The sequence below is a fragment of the Martes martes genome, assembly GCF_963455335.1.
Source record: "Martes martes genome assembly, chromosome: 8".
In the NCBI taxonomy this organism is placed as follows: domain Eukaryota; kingdom Metazoa; phylum Chordata; class Mammalia; order Carnivora; family Mustelidae; genus Martes; species Martes martes.
In genome coordinates, this window is record NC_137895.1 from 66487469 (window position 1) to 66508619 (window position 21151).

At 36.4% G+C, this 21151-nt stretch overlaps 1 protein-coding gene across 2 annotated transcripts in view; it reads right to left on the reverse strand.

Moving 5' to 3' along the window:
• Positions 1–21151, reverse strand: part of MRPS35 (mitochondrial ribosomal protein S35) — a 46129-nt gene that overhangs the window by 15745 nt on the left and 9233 nt on the right. For both annotated transcript variants that reach the window (XM_080812371.1, XM_080812372.1), the window contains exons 5-7: positions 13077–13216; positions 5571–5680; positions 3178–3247 (exon numbers count right to left, since the gene is read on the reverse strand). In XM_080812371.1, the coding sequence (XP_080668497.1) occupies positions 3178–3247; positions 5571–5680; positions 13077–13216 (320 nt within the window). The remainder of the gene's footprint in view (positions 1–3177; positions 3248–5570; positions 5681–13076; positions 13217–21151) is intronic.

Here is a 21151-nt window from a genome sequence, read left to right on the forward strand (position 1 = left end):
AGAATATTATGGCACAAAGTTAAAATTTAGGAAGTTTTGTTATTATCAGCATGTCAGAATGCCGAGTAGGATACCTGTTCTAAAAATTCAAATACAACAGGGCACAGATCTGATTACTTATATAAAGTCTCTGTCAAGTTAAATGGGAATAAATGAATTTGAAATCCAAAGATAAATCTTTCTTCCTTTTAGTATTAATATTAATAGTTAATTAATAGTTAATTAATACAATAATATTAATAGCCACCATTTACAGAGAGCCTGCTACCTGCCAGACATTTCATGCAAATTCTACCCGAAAACGCTTAGAAGAAAAGTGAACCTAGGAGGCCAAATAGCCAGCCAAAGCTATGTAAGAAGTAATGGAATTCAAATCCAGGTCTGTCAGGTTCCAAAGGATAAAACTTAATTCACTCCAACCTAACGTGTCATATTGAAAGACTGAAACAAATTTCTACAACTCTCTTTCCTTCTTTGAACTGCGGAAGAATAAATGGTCTAAAGCATGTCTCTTAGCACCTCCTAGCACTGCCATAACCATTCTTTAACTCACTGCTTGAAGTCTATGGTATGTGAAATCTATGCTTTTCCATATCTACTTTGATACTTCCAAAGTTAAACTGTTTGAATAGCATACAGGAGTAATTTCTTTATCCTCAAGTCTAAATGAACACGTTTTCATAGAAGTTTCCGAACTGTGTGCTACATAAAATCAACTACTTTCCCCTCAACACTTAGAGGTAACCTCCACAGAAAGGTTAAAAAGCCAGAAAATTAAGATCAGCTTACTTTTAGGTATTAAATACTCCAAAACTAGTTTAAAAATAAAGAAATGGATTAAAAGGGGGTTCTCTAAATATCTGATTAAATACCAGCTTGGTAACATCAATTTCAAGTCTGAATTCCAGAAAGGAAGGAAAGTGAAGGAAAAAAGAACTTCAATTCAATAAAAATTCTGTTCCACCAGCTCTGCAAAATTTCACGGCTCATCTGCACTCTCTTAAAGCTTCTTCACTGATGGTACTTATTTAGAAAGGATTAAGAGCCAAGTTTAATATAGAAATTCTTTCATTGTATCTGTTTAGGACAGATGTATGTGGCTACTTATTCTGGCATCAAAGTCATTAGCATTAAAGATCAAAGGCTACTTGTGTGAATCCAAAATACAAACTTGTTTGGATTCTATGTCATGGAACCACAGAAAGAATCCAGTAAGTCAACTTTCACTGAATTTATTTATGCCTGTCATTTCCTTTGGGGCAAATTCATTTTACAGGCTGCTGGCAAAAGAGACTCAAAACTGGTCAGTTTTTATTGTTTGGTATTAACTCTTTCAGGATCAGCCATAGAGCTATAGCTAATTCAGCCATGTTGCTGGTTCAAAAGAGAACTTAATTACATTAAGCCAAAGGCATTTATAAAATCAACTGACAGGAAAGAGAGATTAACTGCTATTATGATGTTGCTCCTGAAGCCAGGAACTAGAAAATCCGGATGAATTATGATAATTAGAATACCTCAGAAGAAGAGAAAAGCTACCAGCTACTTTTTGTTCTTTACTAACCTGGCAACAAAATTTCCTTTTCTTTTATTTTCCACTTAAGCTCTTGTGCTACAGTTTTACTGTTATTATAAAGAGAATGCTGTGAGCAGTCTGGAGAATGGTTGCATGTGTTTACTCAATTACAACATCTCAGGGATGGCAGGAGATTCCCAAGGGCATCTAATCCAACTATCTATCCAAAGAGAGTGATCCTTTCACCACCATATCCCCATTAAGTAGCCAGCGGATGGAACGTTCTCTACCTATTAAAAGTAGCACACTCCATCTTTAGAGGACTCTCTTAGAAAGTTGTTTTTTTGGTTTTTTTTTAAGATTTTATTTATTTGACAGAGATCACAAGTAGGCAGAGAGGCAGCCAGAGAGAGAGAGGAAGGGAAGCAGGCTCCCCGCTGAGCAGAGAGCCTGATGCGGGGCTCGATCCCAGGACCCTGAGATCATGACCTGAGCTGAAGGCAAAGGCTTTAACCCACTGAGCCACCCAGGCGCCCCTCTCTTAGAAATTTTGTACTCAGTGACAAAGTCTGTTTCTCTATTGCTTTTACCTTGTTGTATACCTAAAAGTCATTAAAAACAAATCTAACCTTTAATATGAAGTCCTTCAAACATCTAAAGAGAGTGACACTCTCCTATCTCCATTCCTTCAAATGTTCCTAATAGAAAATACTACTGAGGGGCGCCTGGGTGGCTCAGTGGGTTAAAGCCTCTGCCTTCCGCTCGGGTCGTGATCCCGGGGTCCTGGGATCGAGCCCCGGGTCGGGCTCTCTGCTCCGTGGGGAGCCTGCTTTCTCCTCTCTCTCTGCCTGTCTCTCTGCCTACTTGTGATCTCTGTCTGTCAAATAAATAAATAAAATCTTTAAAAAAAAAAAAAGAAAATACTACTGAGTCCCATGTCTGTTAGGCAAGCCGTAAAAAAATTAATTTATGCATATTTAAATTATTTTAATTTATAAAAAATATTTAAAACTTTGAGTTACCCAAACATATTAGATACTAACTTTAAATTAGTAAGTTGATGCTCAAGCAAAAACTTCCTTATAAATGTGTATGCCTGTATTAAACCTCAATAAACCCAGACACAAGACTATTTTTAATACTAAAACTAAATAAATAATTGCCCTTAATTGTCCCTAATGTAAACTAGTGAAATGTTTACACAAAAGGCTATGTGTTACCTAAAAATTTTAATAGATATTTAAAATACCTTTCTATAACGTTTTGGGGCTTTGTTATGAAGTTTATTTGAACAGCAGGATGCATTCTAAATTCTCGAGTTATACAGATGAACTCCCTTCTATAACTTTGATAACTTTCAGCCAAAGTCAAACAAAAGAAAAAAAAAATTCAAATCTTCCAACCGAAGACAGAAACTCTGAATTTTAAAGGCATTTAGTATTTGGTCATCTGATTTCTGTAAGATGGAACTGAGATGGACTGCATAATCTATTTCAAGGTCCTCGATTCCAATGTCAGTAGAAGTTATTTATAACATTTCACCTGTAGTTTAGTGGTTCATTAAATCCTCAACTGAGTACTTGTCACAGACTGTTTTGAAATGTTAACACCATCTAAATTATACTGACAAAATTATTAAACATTCACACACAATCACTTACCCAAGACTCATGGTATAAAACTGTTAGCAGATATAGTGCATAATCATAATTCTGTCTCTTTAAAGGGCACCTGTAAGAGAGAGAGAGAGAAGAAGTCAAAATTTTAAAAATTCAGTACATAAAATAATTTGTAAAATATACAAACACTTAAGAAAAATAAAAAAAAAATAAAATAAAAAAATATACAAACACTAAATACAAAAGATAACTTATATTCAGGTATTCTCTATATTCAGGGAATATCCTACCTTTTATTTCTCTTTGTTTTCATCACTAATGGAGTTATTTGTATCTGATAATAGTTTTACACTATTTTTAATATGACTGTGTCCAATCCAAGTGCCCTTCACAATCTTAGGACTAAGAGTCTGCTGGACAGTGTGAGTGTATCTACTGAGTTCATTTTAAAAATAGAGAGAGACTAAAGACAGAGGCTAATCAAAATGTTCATCTTGATTTCTCCAGAGCCAAGTTTTTTAAAAAAAAGCTATACTATTCAATGCTATATTGAACTTGTTGCATTTAAAATGGAATTAATGACCTAATATTAGATAAAACTTCTATACAAATATGAGATAACAAATTAAGCTTTTAGAAATCATTAATTCCAATTTCTTTAAATATAAAATAAAATCATCATTTGACAGGAGCACATGGATGGCTCAGTAGGTTAAGCATCTGCCTTTGGCTTAGGTCATGATCCCCGGGGCCTGGGATGGAGCCCCACGTTGGACTCTGCTCAGTGGGGAGCCTGCTTCTCCCTCTGCCTGCTGCTCCCCCTACTTGTGCTCGCTCTCTCCCTCTGTCTGTTAAATAAATAAAATCTTAAAAAAAAACCCATCACATGACAAGTGACTTTAACGGTACTCTGCTTATTCTATATATTTAGGTTTAATAGTTCTCTAAATAGTTGCTACCATAAACACACACACACACACCCCCTGACACTTGAAAACTTAGGGAAAAAACCTTTGTCAAATACTTACAGAATTTCAAAGAGCAACACTTTAAAAGTATTTTTTAAGTTGCACAAACTAAAAACTCAACCTTATTTTACATTTCCTAAAGACAGTAAAAAAGAATACTACTAATATATTTCAAATTTATTTTCCCCCATACAATAATACTCTAAAACCAGGGTTCCCAAGTTTTTTCCACCCCCACATTATTGCCTTTATTTATATATGCCATACTACTTCTTCTCACCATTAAGGAGGAGGACATAAAACTTAACTGATACTGACTCCTCCAAGAGCTTTGAAACTAGAATGGGAAAGGAGAGAAGATATCTGCCCACTTGCTTTTCTCTAAAGGTAGGTCTTTATATTTTGACATAATTCAGAAACAGCCAAATATGGTAAGATAGAAATAAAATAATCCTGGGGCACCTGGGGGCTTAGCCAGTTAAGTGTCTGACTCTTGATTTTGCTCAGGTCATGATCTTGGGGTCACAAGATCATGCCCCGTGTTGGGCTCCGTGGTGGGCATGGAGCCTGCTTTAAGATTCTCTCTCTCCCTTTCCTTCTACCCTTCCCCGCCTTCCAGAAACAGAAATAAAATAACCCTTTTGTAAAAACATACCAATAACCCTTCTTCACCTCAAATAACATAATTTATAAATTCATATGAGGTAAATTTAATACTGTTTTTATGAAGCAAATTCACTAAAATCCTTATTTACAAAATTGCCTGGGTAAATTAAATTTCCATATTTAATCATTTAAATTTTGAACTGAAAGATCTTTGACTTTGTAAAAATCGGTTTAAACCTTAATCACTAGCAAATCACACTTTTGTTCTCTTCTAACATCTTCCCTGAGTCTTCTACACATGGATATATTAGAATGAAGACTGAAAAATAACAATAATAATTTAACTAGGCAGTTAGGCAAGCCTCTCCATGTCCAACAGTAGACTAGTGTGAAGATATTAAACACATGAATTGAAGGTGGCTGGGTAGCTCAGTTGTTAAGTGTCTGCCTTCTTCGGCTCAGGTCATGATCCCAGGGTTGTGGGATGGAGCCCTGCATTGGGCTCCCTGCTTGGTGGGAAGCCTGCTTCTCCCTCTCCCACTCCCTCTACTTGTGTTCGCTCTCTCACTGTGTCTCTCTCTGTCAAATAAATAAATAAAATCTTAAAAAATAAAATAAAGAAACACATGAATGGGACAACTTCACTGACCTAATACGTTAATGTATGTTGATGTAAAAGGCTACCCCGATTTTTTTTTTGTTTTAATTTCTTTTCAGTGTACCAGAATTCATTGTTTATGTATACCCCGATTTTCAATGTCATTTCTTAAGGAAAGGACTGCCAGAGGACTGGAAGATAATAAAACAACACAATGACCAATAAAAACAACACAATGACCAATTCGCTGAACTTTTCTTTACCTGTCTGTTTTGATCGTAAGTACATCTGTAGTCTTGCAGTATCGTTCTCCCACAAGTTTAATGAGTTTCTTCTTTGCATGATCATCTAAATTCAAACTGGAAAGTTTAACCTTAAAAATACAAGAAAAAGTTATTTGAAAAGAATTATTTCAGAGACTTTGTTTAGTGAAAAGAAAACCCAAAAACCCAGTAACAATATTATTTAATGTTTAACCAAAAAGAAACTTTTGCAACCTGTACCGTTGTCTATGTAGAGTTAGCAACCGGCACGCATTATGAAGCCTGATCTTACTCATGGGGAAAAAAAAGAGGAGGAGGAAACTGTTTTGAGTTGAAAGTTCTGGGCATTAGCACCTTTCCTGTAAGAATCAGTAACAAGTCTCTTAAATAAATTATATTACAGCTTATGAGTAGCACTAAGAATTAAACTCAATTAGTATTAGTAAGCCTGGAATATAAGAATACTTGGATAAAACAAAAATGCTTTAAGATATTTCCACCATGCAATTATGAGACTTTTATCATTGCAACTTACTTAGGGGTATTTATTTTAAAAGATACAGTTATCTCATGGAAGATGGTATAGAGCATTCATGAAGGATCAAAACATTTGAAATTCAGCTCAACATTTCTCAAAATGTTAATACTAGTCCCAGAGGCTGTTAAGAAGAATTATTTCTCTAAAAAGGCTATTTTTGTTGAATACATTCAGATAATACAGAGTTAAACTGGGTTCTTTATAGAAGGACTTCTTAGAAGAGGTAATATGCTAATGAGCATTCTGAAATTTCAAGACGCAGGGTTCTTATGTAACAATTTCCAAATTTATCTGACCTCGTATTCTATTTTTCAAGGGACAGTTCATGGAATTAGTCTTCCTTAAAACATATTTTGGGAAACACTGGACTACATGAATAGTTTTTAATTTGGAGAGAATTATGGCATGGATTGAAGGTATCTAAAAGAAGACTAGACTTGACATAGAAAAATAGGTTAGATATTAGAATACAGTTAAGTAAGGTAAACCACACACTGTTTTTCCATGGACGGCATTAAGAATAAGAAAAATCCATAACTATATGAAGAGAAAAAAGGCTCAATAAGATTTTATAATCATATCCACTTCTCTCTAGCTTCAATAACCCTGCACTTCCCTCAAGACATTATAGCAGAAGAGCTTATTTATTTTTCCATTTTTCCCACTAGACTGCAAACTCTCCAGGGTAAGAATGGTATCAGTCCTATTTTTGGTGATGGACTAGCACTTAAAGAACATGACATGTATTTGTTGAATGAACACATAAATGAAAAAAAGAAAGGACACATTATTTTTTTTAAGCACTGTGAATTTTTATTTGAACTACAGAAAATATAGGAAATAAATAAATAAAAATACACTTTTAAAGAACCAATGCAGGAAAAACATTGACTATTAAGTATCAACCTAACAGAATGGTCCTATGTGCAGGCAGTGCAAATTACCACAGTCCCCTGGAAAGAACATGTATCAACAACCAGGTTATCAGCTTGAGGGATAAAAGAATATAATTCTGATTATTAACAATAAGAATTACTTATAAGGAAATAGTGAAATGAATGTACATTATAATTACTAACATATTTGTACATATGCATGCATACAGATACAGTACAAAGAATAGTTTTTACGTTAGAATAAGAGAATGGGATGATTTTTTCCTTTTAAACTCCCTTCAATGTAATCATTTTCAACAATAAATTTAAAAATTTACAATATAAAAAATTTAAGTGTTCTAGCTTTTTATGTAAGAAGTAGTAAAAAAAAAATGGCACCAATGCTGATTATTGTAACTGCTTTAAAACTTACATTCACATTAATATTTTGAGTGTTCAAAAATTATACAGCATTTATGCCAGAAACTCAAAATATTTTAGAGCTATGTGGTACACTCACGCCACCTGCTAGCACTCAAAGGCACTGCAAAATTGTAGTCGTTAACCTAGATTAATAGTCTGACTCTGAAGTTGAGTAGCAATCATTACCATTCTTTTTCCAAAATTCTAAAGAATGCCTGGACTTTTCTTTTGCTACATTTTAAAGCATCAATACTATACTGTTAACATTATCCCCCAAAACAACACTGACATTTCAAATCATAGGAGATCATGGTTTTATGTATGTACTTTCAAATGCCCATATTTAAGAGTTACATAAATTGAGAAATATCTAATTGTGTGAAATATCTTCTCTATTTAGAAGCATAGTACAGTCAGTTAAAGAACTATAGTTATATACAAAAGACAAGACCTGGGATTGATTTCTAGATTTGCTACTTTATTTGCTAAGTGACCTTAAATCATTTGATCTTACTGTTTCCTCATTTACAAATAAAGTACTCACAGGATTTTTGTCAGGAATAAATGAGAATAAATAGAAGAAAGCCATTTTTAAAAAAAAGTCCTACACAAATATTGTTTTTAATTCTGCACTACCTTTATGACTATCAAGAAAAATATGATACATCTTTCTTTCTCTGAATTTAAAAATTTGAGTATCTTTTTTTTTTTTAAGATTTTATTTATTTATTTGACAGAGTGAGAGAGATCACAAATAGGCAGAGAGGCAGGCAGAGAGAGAGGGGGAAGCAAGCTCCCCACTGAGCAGAGCGCCCGATGCAGGGCCAATCCCAGGACCCTGAGATCATGACCTAAGCCGAAGGCAGAGGCTTTAACCACTGAGCCACCCAGGGGCCCCGAGTATCTCTTAATATAGTACTTTATAATATTTGACTGGCTTCACAATATTACTTTAAATCATGCCAGGCGACACCTGGTTAAGCATCTGACTCTTGATTTTGGTCATGATCTTGGGGTTGTGAGATCAAGCCCCACACTGGGCTCTGCACTGGGCAAGAAGACTGCGTGGGATTCTCTCTCCCTCCCTCCCTATACCCCCGAAGAGAACTCAGGTTCTCTCTCATGTTCTCCCCCCCCAAAAATAAATGAAAACAAAAAATAAGTCATATAGGAATGCACATGCTTTAGTCCCACTATTTTATCTACTTTTACCCTTGAACTACATGACACCATTCAGGACACCACCACTGAGTTCCAACCATCAGTGGGTAGAATAAAAAGAGTCCAAGAAGGGCAGACGTGAGTTAGGAAAAGAACACAAAAAAGTGATGAAGGTATCACATAGTGGCATAAGACAAAAAGGAGACATGAGGCACCTGGGTGGCTCAGTGGGTTAAGCCTCTGCCTTTGGCTCAGGTCATGATCTCAGGGTCCTAGGATTGAGCCCCACATTGGGCTCTCTGCTCAGTGGGGAGCCTGCTTCCCCTTCTCTCTCTTCCTGCCTCTCTGCCTACTTGTGATCTCGATCTCTCTCTCTCTCTCTCTGTCAAATAAATAAATAAATAAAATCTTTAAAAAAAATTTTTTTTTTAAAAAAAGGAGACAAAAGAGGATGGTGGCCTGATAGGTAAGTGGTATCTTCTGGGATACTTCAAATAATGCAGTCGGATTATTTTTATGTAAAATAAAACAAACAAACAGAACAAGTAGGAAACCGGATGTCTATTCTGGTATTGAAGATTAAGGCCCACAAAAAGTAAGGCAAAATTCTAGATTTCCTGATTCTGAGTTCAGAGATTTTTTTAATCACTTAACATAGAGCTTGACAACAGTTGGTTGTTATTATTATCATTATTATTAAAAAGAGGCAACATTTACTAAATTATTAAAAATGTATCAGGTATTAATTACCCCTAGGTACTTTTTAAACAAAATTTTTAAAAACATTTTTAGGTAATCTCTATACCCAACATGGGGTTCAAATTCACATCCCTGAGATCAAGAGTCACATGCTCCTCTGACTGAACCAGCCAGGTGCCTTACTCCCTAGGTAATTTATATTAACCTGTGGAATGTTGGCCAAGCATAATTTTAAGGCTTTTTTTCCCCTTTTATCTAGATTTTCTAAAATTTATACAGTAAACATGTATTGTCTTTTGTGATTTTAAATATTTTCAATTTCTCCAAACATATAAATATAATGCTATGATATTTAAACTATTCTAGGGGGGAAAAAAAGGCTGACAAGCTTTGTAAATTTATTTCATAAAGAAGGCACAATCCTGATACCAAAACCTATCAAAGAAAGAAAATTACAAATCAAACATTGATGTACCTCTGATAAAATTTCTAGAAATTAAAGTTTATCTATTTGTTACCTTATACTGTAAAAATGGTTACACGACTGTCAACATATTTTTGCAGTCCACATGGAATGTTCTTTTTCCTTTTTTTTTCAAGATTTTATTTATTTATTTGACAGACAGAGATCACAAGTAGGCAGAGAAGCAGGCAGAGAGAGGGGGAAGCAGGCTCCCCGCTGAGCAGAGAGCCCGATGTGGGGCTCAAACCCAGGACCCTGGGATCATGACTTGAGCCGAAGCCAGAGGCTTTAAACCACTGAGCCACCCAGGAGCCCTTTCTTTTTCATTTTTTAAAAAGATTTTATTTATTTGACAAAGAGAGAAAGAGAGAAGGAGAGGGAGGGAGAAAGAGAGCACACATGAGCAGGGGGAGGGGTAGAGGGAGAAGCAGGCTCCCTGCTGAGCAAGGAGCCCGAAGTAGGACTTGATCCCAGAACCCCGTGATCATGACCCTGGCCAAAGGCAGCCACTTAACTGACTGAGCCACTTAGGCACCCCACACATGGACTGTTCTGATTTAAAATACAGACTACATGGAGTACAAAAACTAATTTTTTTGAGCGTCCTGGAAGGCATCTCAAAAAAGGGACAGTCAACCTCCAGAAGAGATGAATCAAAAGTACATTAGTCAGGGCTCCCCAGAGAAATGGCTGATTCTAGGACTGGGATAGGGAATGTGTATTATAAGCCTGGAGTATTCTGTGGAGCCAAAAAAAATAAGAGTATTTAAAAACAAATGATGGGACATGGCAAAGTAACAGAGTAGCCGACTGAAAGAGTTACCAATGGCCAAAGCTGGAACAATTTGAGCAAAAAAATAAACAATGTATTATTGGATTATAATCCGAATACTAAAATAATCTATGAGTCCATACTGATATAAATGGTTGAATAAACAGATAAATGGAGGACAACAGATGAATCTCCCATATAGAAGAATTACAGACAATTTACGGGTATTTCTCCCTAAAGGAGGCATAGCATAACTGCTAACTCCTTAAGTATGGACTATGCATAGTGACTTCCTTCTACAGGGTGCAGTACAGAAAGGAAGAAAAAAAGAATACTTTTATAGTGAAGAAAACTTGCAAATAATACCTCAGCCAGGTAATCAAGGCATCATCTTTAGTAACGGCATGTTAGGAGCCTCTACCCTTGGGGCGCCTGGGTGGCTCAGTCGTTAAGCATCTGCCTTCGGCTCAGGTCATGATCCCAGGGTTCTGGAATGGAGCCCCACATTGGGCTCCCTGCTCAGCGGGAGGCCTGCTTCTCCTTCCCACTGCTTGTGTTCCCTCTCTCACTGTCTCTCTCTCTCTCTCTCTCTCTCTCTCTCTGTGTGTTAAATAAATAAATAAAATCTTATTAAAAAAAAAAAAAGGAGTCTCTACCCTTGCTATGATGTGATGAAATGGCACTTTACTGGTGAGGTTTTCCTCCCCAAAATACATACCAGTCTAAGCATGAGAAGAACATCAAACAAATCTAAAATGAAGTACATTCCACAAAATACATAACCAGTACTTCTCAAAACTGTCAAGGTCACTAAAAACAAGTAAATTCTGAGAAACCACCACAGTCAAGAGGTGCCTAAAGAAATCTGAATAGGGGCACCTGGGTGGCTCAGTCTGTTAAGTATCTGCCTTTGGCTCAGAGCAGGATCCCAGGGTCCTGGGACAGAGCCTGGTGTCAACAGGGCTCCCTGCTCAGCGGCGAGCCTGCCTCTCCCTCTCCCATGTCCCCCAACTCATGTTCTCTCTCATGAGTGCTGTTTCTCAAATAAAGAAATAAAATCTTTAAAAAGAAAATCTGAATAAAGTATGAACTTTAATTAATAATGTATCAATATTGGCTCAGTTGTAATAAATGTACCACAATAGTAAAAATGTTAACAACATAAGAAATTTGGTGTGAAATATAGGGGGATTCTGTGAACTATCCTTGAAACTTTTTCATAAATCTAAAACTTTTTTAGTTAAAAACAAAAAAACAAAAACAAAAACAAAAACCCATCAGGTAACTGCTCTATGACTGCTGTGTGAGAAAGCTATGCCATGTGGATCAAGACTCTTACCGGAGGAAACAGTGGTTTCAAATACTAACTTTGGAAGTTATTACAGCAAGACACTTGGAACTGCAATAGTATGTGACATGCTCTTGATGGGTAGGAGCAGGGATTTAATGTTTCTCCAAAGCAACATGAGATGAGGACAAACGATCCTAAATAAAATGCTAACAGAGTAGATCCATAGTAAAGTAAAAGAATGATGTACTATGAAATAATCAGGGTTCAGAACACTTCAGTAAGTGTAAACATAACAATATAATTCATTACTACATTAATTCAAAAGAGATCATTTCAAAAATGCTATAGGACTAGGACACATCATTAACATAGTAGAGGCTATTATCTCAAACTGGATACCAATGTAATACTAAGAAGCTAAAAGCCAGAGGCACACCCATTGTATAGAACAGCATAAAGGACTACATAAACATTATTTTAGAAGTTTCACCTAATGAAAAAGACAAAAAGAAAAGATAAAAACAAGGTATAGATATTTAAAAGGGGAATTAAAACCACTATTATTTATCACTTATTTTCTAAGAAATCTCTGAAAGAGTAAACAAAAAGCCCGAATATTCAGATTTTGGTCTCTTATTATATATCAATGTTCAGCCTCAAACACTCTCTTAGCAGAGAAAAGACCCCGATTTACGTTATTCTATGTAGCCATTAATAATATATTAAAGAGGGGCACTTGGCTGGCTCAGTCAGTAGAGCATGTGACTCTTGATCTTGGGATTTTGAGTTCAAGCCCACATTGGGTATGGAGATCACTTAAAAATAAAAAAAAATAATAATATTAAAGAGTGATAACTTTGTATGCTAACAGATGGTAACTGCACTTATCATAGTGAGTATTTTGTAACATATATAATCGTCACTAGGTTGTACATCTGGTATTAATATAATAATGTATGTCAACTATACTTCAATAAAAAAATTAAAGAATGTTTAATAACCTTAGAAAATTTTAATTCACATTGTTAAATAAAAAAGAGCAGATAACTAATCAAATATAGTATCATCCTATTAACATACACAAAGGTTGACTATATATACACTAAAATGAACTCCAGTAGTCAAGGTTATTTATAAGTGGTAGAATTAGAGGTAATTTTATTTAATACTTTAAAACTTTCACTGTTTTCCAAATTTTCTATGATATCAGTTTTATATATACAAAATGTTATTTTGAATTAATGTATTATAATAATTCTTATTTTTTTAAAAAAAATTCCTTACCCTTAAGGTTACTACTCGTGCTTTGGGGTTTCGAATAGATGGTCCTGCTGAAACATAATCAGTTGTGTCCACTTCAATGGGAAAATGCTTCTCACATTTTTCATCACTGTCCAGAGCAGCTGGCCACTCAGTGCAGAAATCTGAGAATTAAGAAAAATAATCTCAAGTATAGTTTTGCCAAGTAAATTCTTGTTGCAATATGCGCTACCAGACAAAATCTGAGGGACAAATTACAAATTACCAGACAAATTACTGAGGGAGATGACTCTCGAGCTACATGGAATGAAAGAGCAGACTCTCTTCTGCACCTCACAAACACATCATCATCCTTCACCCCTTTTCTTCCCAGATGAATCCTAGTTAGGGAATGTGACTAAATGAATGACTCAGATAACTTGGGTTTGGTGAGGAGCAGTAAGCTTGGTTAAAAGGAACCTATGACTTGATGGAAGCTTACTATAGCTTTGCACATACCCAGTTATGGGACAGTTTAATCCCCCCTCACTCACCAACTAAAAGCAAACAGTTCATAGTGCTCGGAGTGTTAATTATTTTTGAGAAAAGCAACAGTTAATAGTAATTCATTCCCAAATGAAAGTTACGAAAGGTCTACTGAGGGGAACTAAAAGAGGCTCTGAAAGAGCTCTTAGAAGAGAGGTATGGTCTCCATTCTCTCAGAAACTGAGCTGAATAGGGCCTCAAACTGAACAGGTACAGTCTAGGGCATTATTAAATAGATCCTTACAGTAACTCATGTTTCCTCTAGGTGACTTCTGTGCCAATGAAGCTAAATGGGAAGAGGAACAGACTTGTCCTCATATTCTGGCAACACAACTAGCCTAGAGGGGAGGTGGGACTGGCTGTGAGAAGTGGGCCACAACGGGAAGTTTCAAGCACTGTGACAAAAACGTGGCACACCGTCTATCTCCACAGCACAGAGATATAAACTCAGGCCTCCAGTGGAGGGGTGGGGCATAGGCAAGAGGGGGCTGAAAAGAAAAGGAGCTCCCAGCATGTCCTATAGCTATCTGTTTTGAGGGACGCCCTAAGAAGGTAGCTGATTTCATTTTGCCCTATTCCTATAAAGTTAGTGTGGTAGAGGGCTCTCAGCTTGAGATGAAAACTTCTGGCACTATCAGCCTCCCCTCCATGGAAATTTCACTGCATTCTAAGAATCTTCATTCGTTCTAAGAATACCTAAAAGTAATCAGTTTCTTAGGTCAAACATAATAACCTCAGGGGGTCTGTGCTTTCTCCAAAAAGCATGACTGCAGGAGAGGCTGGTCACAAGCACAGGTATATGTGGGAACTCTTCCACGTGATGATTTAAGGGACAGTGAAAGGTACTTTGTCAATAACATTTCCTATAGTTAACAATTTTCTAATAGTAGGTACTATATTTAGCTCCCTTTATAGGCTTTAATACCAGTCAGCAAAATGCCACTCTAGGTTACAAAGACTCTCCAAGATCTGTAACTAAATATATGGTAACAAATTAAGTATAGCTCACACCATTCCCTAAACACCCTGCTTAAGAGAGCAATACTCACACACTTGAGGGGAAAGAAGTAGCTCTGCAATTCTGACATTTAAATAAAATGAAAAGAGCATGATTACTGAAGTTAAATTTTATTCCCACCATGGAATAATTCCAATATCCTGCACTATAAGATGCCACACTGCCAAGCACTTTATAAGAGACTAGTGTGGAGAATTTTATGAGTTCTTGGGTTTGTACTGAGTCTTTTATTTTTTATAACTTTGAATAAGTCATTTCAATAACCAGATGATAATTACAACTTATAAATTACCAGATTATATGTCTAAAAAATACAGCCAACTGGAAAGTACATAATAGACCCCTATTCATCTGATAGGTAGAGCAATAGACTAGACTTCGGAAGACCTTGGTTTTTACTTAACTTCTACCACTGATTATTAAAGTTTGGGTAAATTACCTAACTTTCCTCTGCTTCAGATTTTCCACTTGCAAGTTAGATATAAAATCTGAACTGACCTACTTTAAAAGAAAATTGAGAAGAAATATTTTAAAAGCTTTTGAGTTATTTGGAAGATACAAGCTAAATCTAGAAGCTGGCAAAAGTGTAAAGACAAAATCAAAGAAAGATTAAACACTTAAACACTTAAAATCTAATACTACTCTTCTGAATGTGCTATATGAAAACCATTCATTTAAGAATTACGAAGTATTTTAGAAGTACCTCATTTAAAAACCCATTTCTAGATTATAAATGCACATTCCAAAATAATGTTTAAAAAGGAGAAAAATGAGATTTATCACAGTGTAGTACATTCCTTAACTGGCTTCACAAAGGATCAAAAAGTGCTACATGGTTTGTGCCAAACAAGGAACAAATCTGGAATAATGATCAGTGTCAGTCTATCACTAGGCACCAATGAAAACAGAAACATACTAAAAGGATAGAAATGCATTCTACTATCCCAAAAAGAAGACCACATACATGAAAGAAGATAGGAGAGACTGTTCTGCCCTCATGTAAGAGTAAAGTCATTCTTCCTACTTTTTAAGACTTCTTTATTTCCTCCTTACATTTCTCAATAAAAGGCCCTTCCAAAAGCTCAAATTTTATCATAATCATGATCACTATACTATTTCTCCTTCCAGCATTATCATGCTGCCTGTGAAGAGTTTTTACATTTCATTTTCTTTTCTGAAAAGCCTTAACAAGTGTACTGAGCATTTACATATCTCCTTTTTAATTAGCATGAAGAATACATTCAAAGGTACTAACTCTTGAATTAAACTATACAACCAATCGCTAACAGCTGTGAACCTAAAACAATTCCAATGTCCTTTTGTATGTAGTCCAATGCAAATTAGATGAGAAATTGAGTCTATGTATACGTATGAAAACATGCATAAAACTATGAAAAAAAATTATTTGCCTTTACCTCCATGCATGTGGGAAGGAAAAAGAATAAGTGAGTGAGGGGTATCTGGGTGGTACAGTCAGTTAAGCTGACTCTTGGTTTTGGCTCAGGTCATGATCTCAGGGTCATGAGACTGAGTCCCCTGTGAGGCTCTGTACTCAGCAAGGAGTCTGCTTCAGATTCTCTTTCCCTCTTCCTCTCTCCCTCCCCTCTGCATGCTCTCTCTCAAATAAATAAATCTTTAAAAAAAAGAGAATAAGTGAGTGAAATCTGTTCATATCTAGGAATCAATAAATGTTCAAATTCAATAAATTTAGAACTGGAAATATAATCATGGTCTGGTGATTACTTCCATTTTACATATGTATAACGAAAAATATATACTAACATAACTATACATATATAAATATATAGAGAGAAAGAATATATAATAAATATTATATAGAAAGAGACTATGTGGGGCACCTGGGTAGCTCAGAGGGTTAAGCCTCTGCCTTCGGCTCAGGTCATGATCTCAGGGCCCTGGGATCAAGCCCCGCATCGGGCTCTCTGCTCAGCGGGGAGCCTGCTTTCTCCTCACTCTCTGCCTGCTTCTCTACCTACCTATGATCTCTCTTTCTGTCAAATAAATAAATAAGTAAATAAATAAAAGAGACTATGTGGAAAAATAAGCAAATATACTCTCAGCAAGTAATTATCAGACCTTAACAATGACTAGAGAACACTTCTAAAATGAGGGGCTGAGGGGAAAGGAGAAATAAAAGACTACTGCTTTTCATCATCAGTTTTTCTGCTACTTGATGTTACCACATCTATGTATCACTATGAAGTTCTTATTTTAAACAACTTCTTCAAGATAACTCTCTGCAAAGTATCCCATTACTGACTCTACTAACTATTGACTTGGCATCTTTCTACATTATCTTCAGTTTGGATTATACTGATTTCTATCTATTGGCAACACTCCGCAATATTTTCTTCCATCACTTTATGTATGTGCTATCTATAATGCAACAATTAAGTCCCTAGCCTACCTGAACAAGGACTACAATTTCTGGTTCTATTTATTATTCATAGCCACTTGCAGAGTAGTCTGGGGGGGGGGGGGAGGAGCTTGCAGATTTGACATCTTAACAATTCACTGAAAACTTGAAAATTTTTCTAAAAAAAGGAGAAACTAGCAATGAATATAAGGCAATTTAGTACATTAAAAATGAGGTTTTGTTCTTCCATTTTTATTGAGATATAGTTGACATAAAACATTGTGTAAGTTTAAGGTACACGATATACTGACTAGATGCACTTATATATATGTTGCAACATGATTACAATCACAACACTAACACAGTGTCACGTAATTACCATTTCTTTTTGTGTTAAGAAGATTTATGATCTGCTCTCTTAGCAAATTCCAGTTATAGAACACAGTATTAATAACTATAATCACTATTCTGTATGTTAGATTCCCAGAACTTATCATAAAACTGGAAGTTTGTATTCTTTAACCAACATCTCCCTCCCCCACCCAGCCCCTACTGTTCTGAGTTCAGCCTTTTTAAATTTCACATATAAGTGAAATAATAATCCAATTGTCTTTCTCTATCTTATTTCATTTAGTACAATGCCCTCAAGGCCCACCTATGTTGTCACAGATGGCAGGATGTCCTTCCTTCTCATAACTAAATAATATCAAACACACACACCACTTTTTTTTTTTAAGATTTTAATTCATTTATTTGACAGAAAGAGAGACAGTGAGAGAGGGAAAACAAGCAGAGGAAGTGGGGGAGGGAGAAGCAGACTTCCCACTGAGCAGGGAGCCCAATGCAGTGCTCAATCCCAGGACCCTAAGACCATAACCTGAGCTGAAGGCAGACGCTTAATGACTGAGCTATCCAGGCGCCCCCCACTTAGGTTGTTTCCATTTTTTGGTTGTGGTAAATAATGCTGCAGTGAACAGAAGAGTACAGATATCTCTTCAATACCATGTTTCCGGGGCGCCTGGGTGGCTCAGTGGGTTAAAGCCTCTGCCTTCGGCTCAGGTCATGATCCCAGGGTCCTGGGATCGAGCCCCGCATCGGGCTCTTTGCTCCGTGGAGAGCCTGCTTTCTCCTCTCTGTCTGCCTCTCTGCCTACTTTACTTGTAATCTCTGTCTGTCAAATAAATAAACAAAAAATCTTAAAAAAAAAAAACCCATGTTTCCTTTTCTTTTGGGGGAAAAAAAAAAAATATATATATATATATATATATCCAGAAGTGCGATTGCTGGATCACATGGGAGTTCTAATTTTTTAAGGAACCTCCATACTATATTCCATACTGGCTATATCAATTTACAGCCCTAGCCATCTGTACAATAGGGTTTCCCTTTTTTCCACATCTTCACCAACATTTGGTATCCCTTGCCTTCTGGGTGATAACTATTTCTAGCAAGTGAGAGGTAACAGCTCCTTGTGGTTTCGATTTGCACTAATCTTTCCACAATTAGTTATACTGAGCATCTTTTCACTTGTCCACTGATGATCTGTATGTCTTCCTTGGAAAGACATCCATTCAGGTCCTCTGCCCATTTTTTAATCAAATTATTTGGGATATTTTGGTGCTGAGTTGTGTAAGTTCTTTATATATTTTACATACCCCTTATCAGATATATCACTCGCAAATACCTTCTCCCACTCAGTAGGTTGCCTTTTCATTTTGTTGATGGTTTCCTTCATTGTGCAAAAGCTTTTTATTTTGGTGGTCTCAAAAGTTTATTTTTGCTTTTATTTCCCTTCCCAAGGAGACATATCAAGAAAAATAGTGCTAAGATCAATGTCGAAGAAATGCCTATGTTTTCTTTAAGCAGTTTTATGATTTCAGGTCCACATTTATGACTTTAATCCATTCTGAGTTTACTTTTGTGTGTGACTTAAGCCAGTGGTCCAGTTTCATTCTTTTGCATACAGCTGTCCCATTTTCCCAGCATCATTTATTGGAGACTGTCTTTTCCCCATTGCATATTCTTGCCTCCTTTGTCACAGCTGAATTGACCATATAAGCATGGGCTTATTTCTGGCCTCTCTATCCTGTTCCATTGATCTATGTGTCTACTTTTGTCCTGATACACTGTTTTGATTACTATAGCTTATAGTATATCTTGAAATTTGAGACTGTGATATCTTCAGCTTTGGTCTTTCTCAAGGCTGTTTTGGCTATTCAGGGACTTTTGTGGGTCCATACAAATTTTAGGATGCTTCCTTCTAGTTCTGTGAAAAATGCTGTTGGTATTTGATAGGGATTATATTCAATCTGTACTTTGTTTTGGGTAGTATTATTAAAGTATTGGGTATTATTGGGTAATACTGTTAAAGTAAAATAAACTTTAACAATATTAATTCTTCCAATCCTCTATTTATTTTTTAATTGAATCATTTGGGATTTTTTGTTATTGAGTTGTATGAATTCTTTATATATTTTGGATATTAACCTCTGACCCGAGGTTTGCAAATATTTTCTCCCATTCTGTAGACTGCCCTTTCCTTTTGTCAACGGTTTTCTTTGCTGTGCTATAGCTTTATTGTTTGGTATAGTCCCACTTGTTTATTTTTGCTTTTGTTGCCTTTGCTATTGGTATCAAATCCAAAAATCATTGCCAAAACTCACGTCAAGGAGCTTACTGCCTATGTTTTCTTCTAATTTTGTTTTGTTAATGTGATACATCACTCTGATTGATTTTTATATTGGGCCATCCTTGCATCCCTGAAATAAATCCCATTTGATCTGACATGATCCTTTTAATGTACTATTGAATTTGATTTAGTAATATTTTGTTGAAGATTTTTGTATCAATGTTAATCAAGGAATTTGGGCTGTAATATTTTTCTTATAGTACCCTTGTCTGGTTTTGGTCATCAAGGTAATGCTGTCATCATAAAATGAGTTTGGAAGTGCTCCCTCCTCTTCTTTTTTGGGAAGAATAATTATTATTATTATTTTTTAATTTATTTATTGGACAGAGAGAGATCACAAGTAGGCAGAGAGGCAGGTAGAGAGAGAGGAGGAAGCAGGCTCCCCGCTGAGCAGAGAGCCCGAGGCGGGGCTCAATCCCAGGACCCCGGGATCATGACCTGAGCCGAAGGCAGAGGCTTTAACCCACTGAGCCACCCAGGCGCCCCAGGAAGAATTATTTTTTAAACAAGATTTTATTTATTGATTTGAGAGAGAGCAAGCACGAGTGGGGGAGGAAGAGAAACAGAGAGAGAGGAATAAGCAGACTCCCCACTCAGCAGGGAGCCCAATGCAGAGTATCAATGATCCCAGGATCCCAGGATCATGATCAGAGTGGAAGGCAGATGCCTAACTGACTGAGCCACCTTGGTGCCTCTTTTTTGAAAGAATTTGAGAAATATTGGTACTATCTCTTTAAATGACTAGAATTTGCCTATTAAGCCATCTGAGCTTGGATTTCTTTGTTGTTGTTGTTGGGAGGTTCTTGATTATTGATTCAATATCCTTTTTTTCTTTTTAAGAATAAAGATTTGGGATTTTTTTTTTAAGATTAAAGATTTTTAAGATTTTTTTTAAGATTTCCTTTATTTATTTGAGAGAGAAAGAGTGAGAGAGCACAGGGTGCCTGTGTGGCTCAGCGGGCTAAGCCTCTGCCTTCAGCTCAGGTCATGGTCCCGGGGTCCTGGGATCGAGCCCCGCATCGGGCTCTCTGCTCAGCGGGGAGCCTGCTTCCTCCTCTCTCTCTGCCTGCCTCTCTGCTTACCCATGATCTCTGTCTCTCAAATAAATGAATTCTTTAAAAAAAAAAAAAAAGAGAGTGAGAGAGCACAAGAGCAGGGTGAGGGGCAGAGGGAGAAGCAGTCTCCCCGCTGAGCCAGGAGTCCAACAGAGGACTTGATCCTGGGACTCCGGAATCATGACCTGAGTAGAAGGCAGATGCTTAACCAACTGAGCCACCCAGGCGCCCCAGATTTCCCATTTCTTCATGGAACCCTTGAACCTTGGTAGGCTGCATGTTTCTAGAAATTTATCCATGTCTTCTAGGTTGTCAAATTAGTTGGCATATAATTGTTCATAGTAGTCCCTTATGATCCTTTACATTTCTGAGGAATCAACTGTAATGTCTCCTCTTTCATTTACAGTTTTGAGTCCTCACTTTTTTCCTAATGTG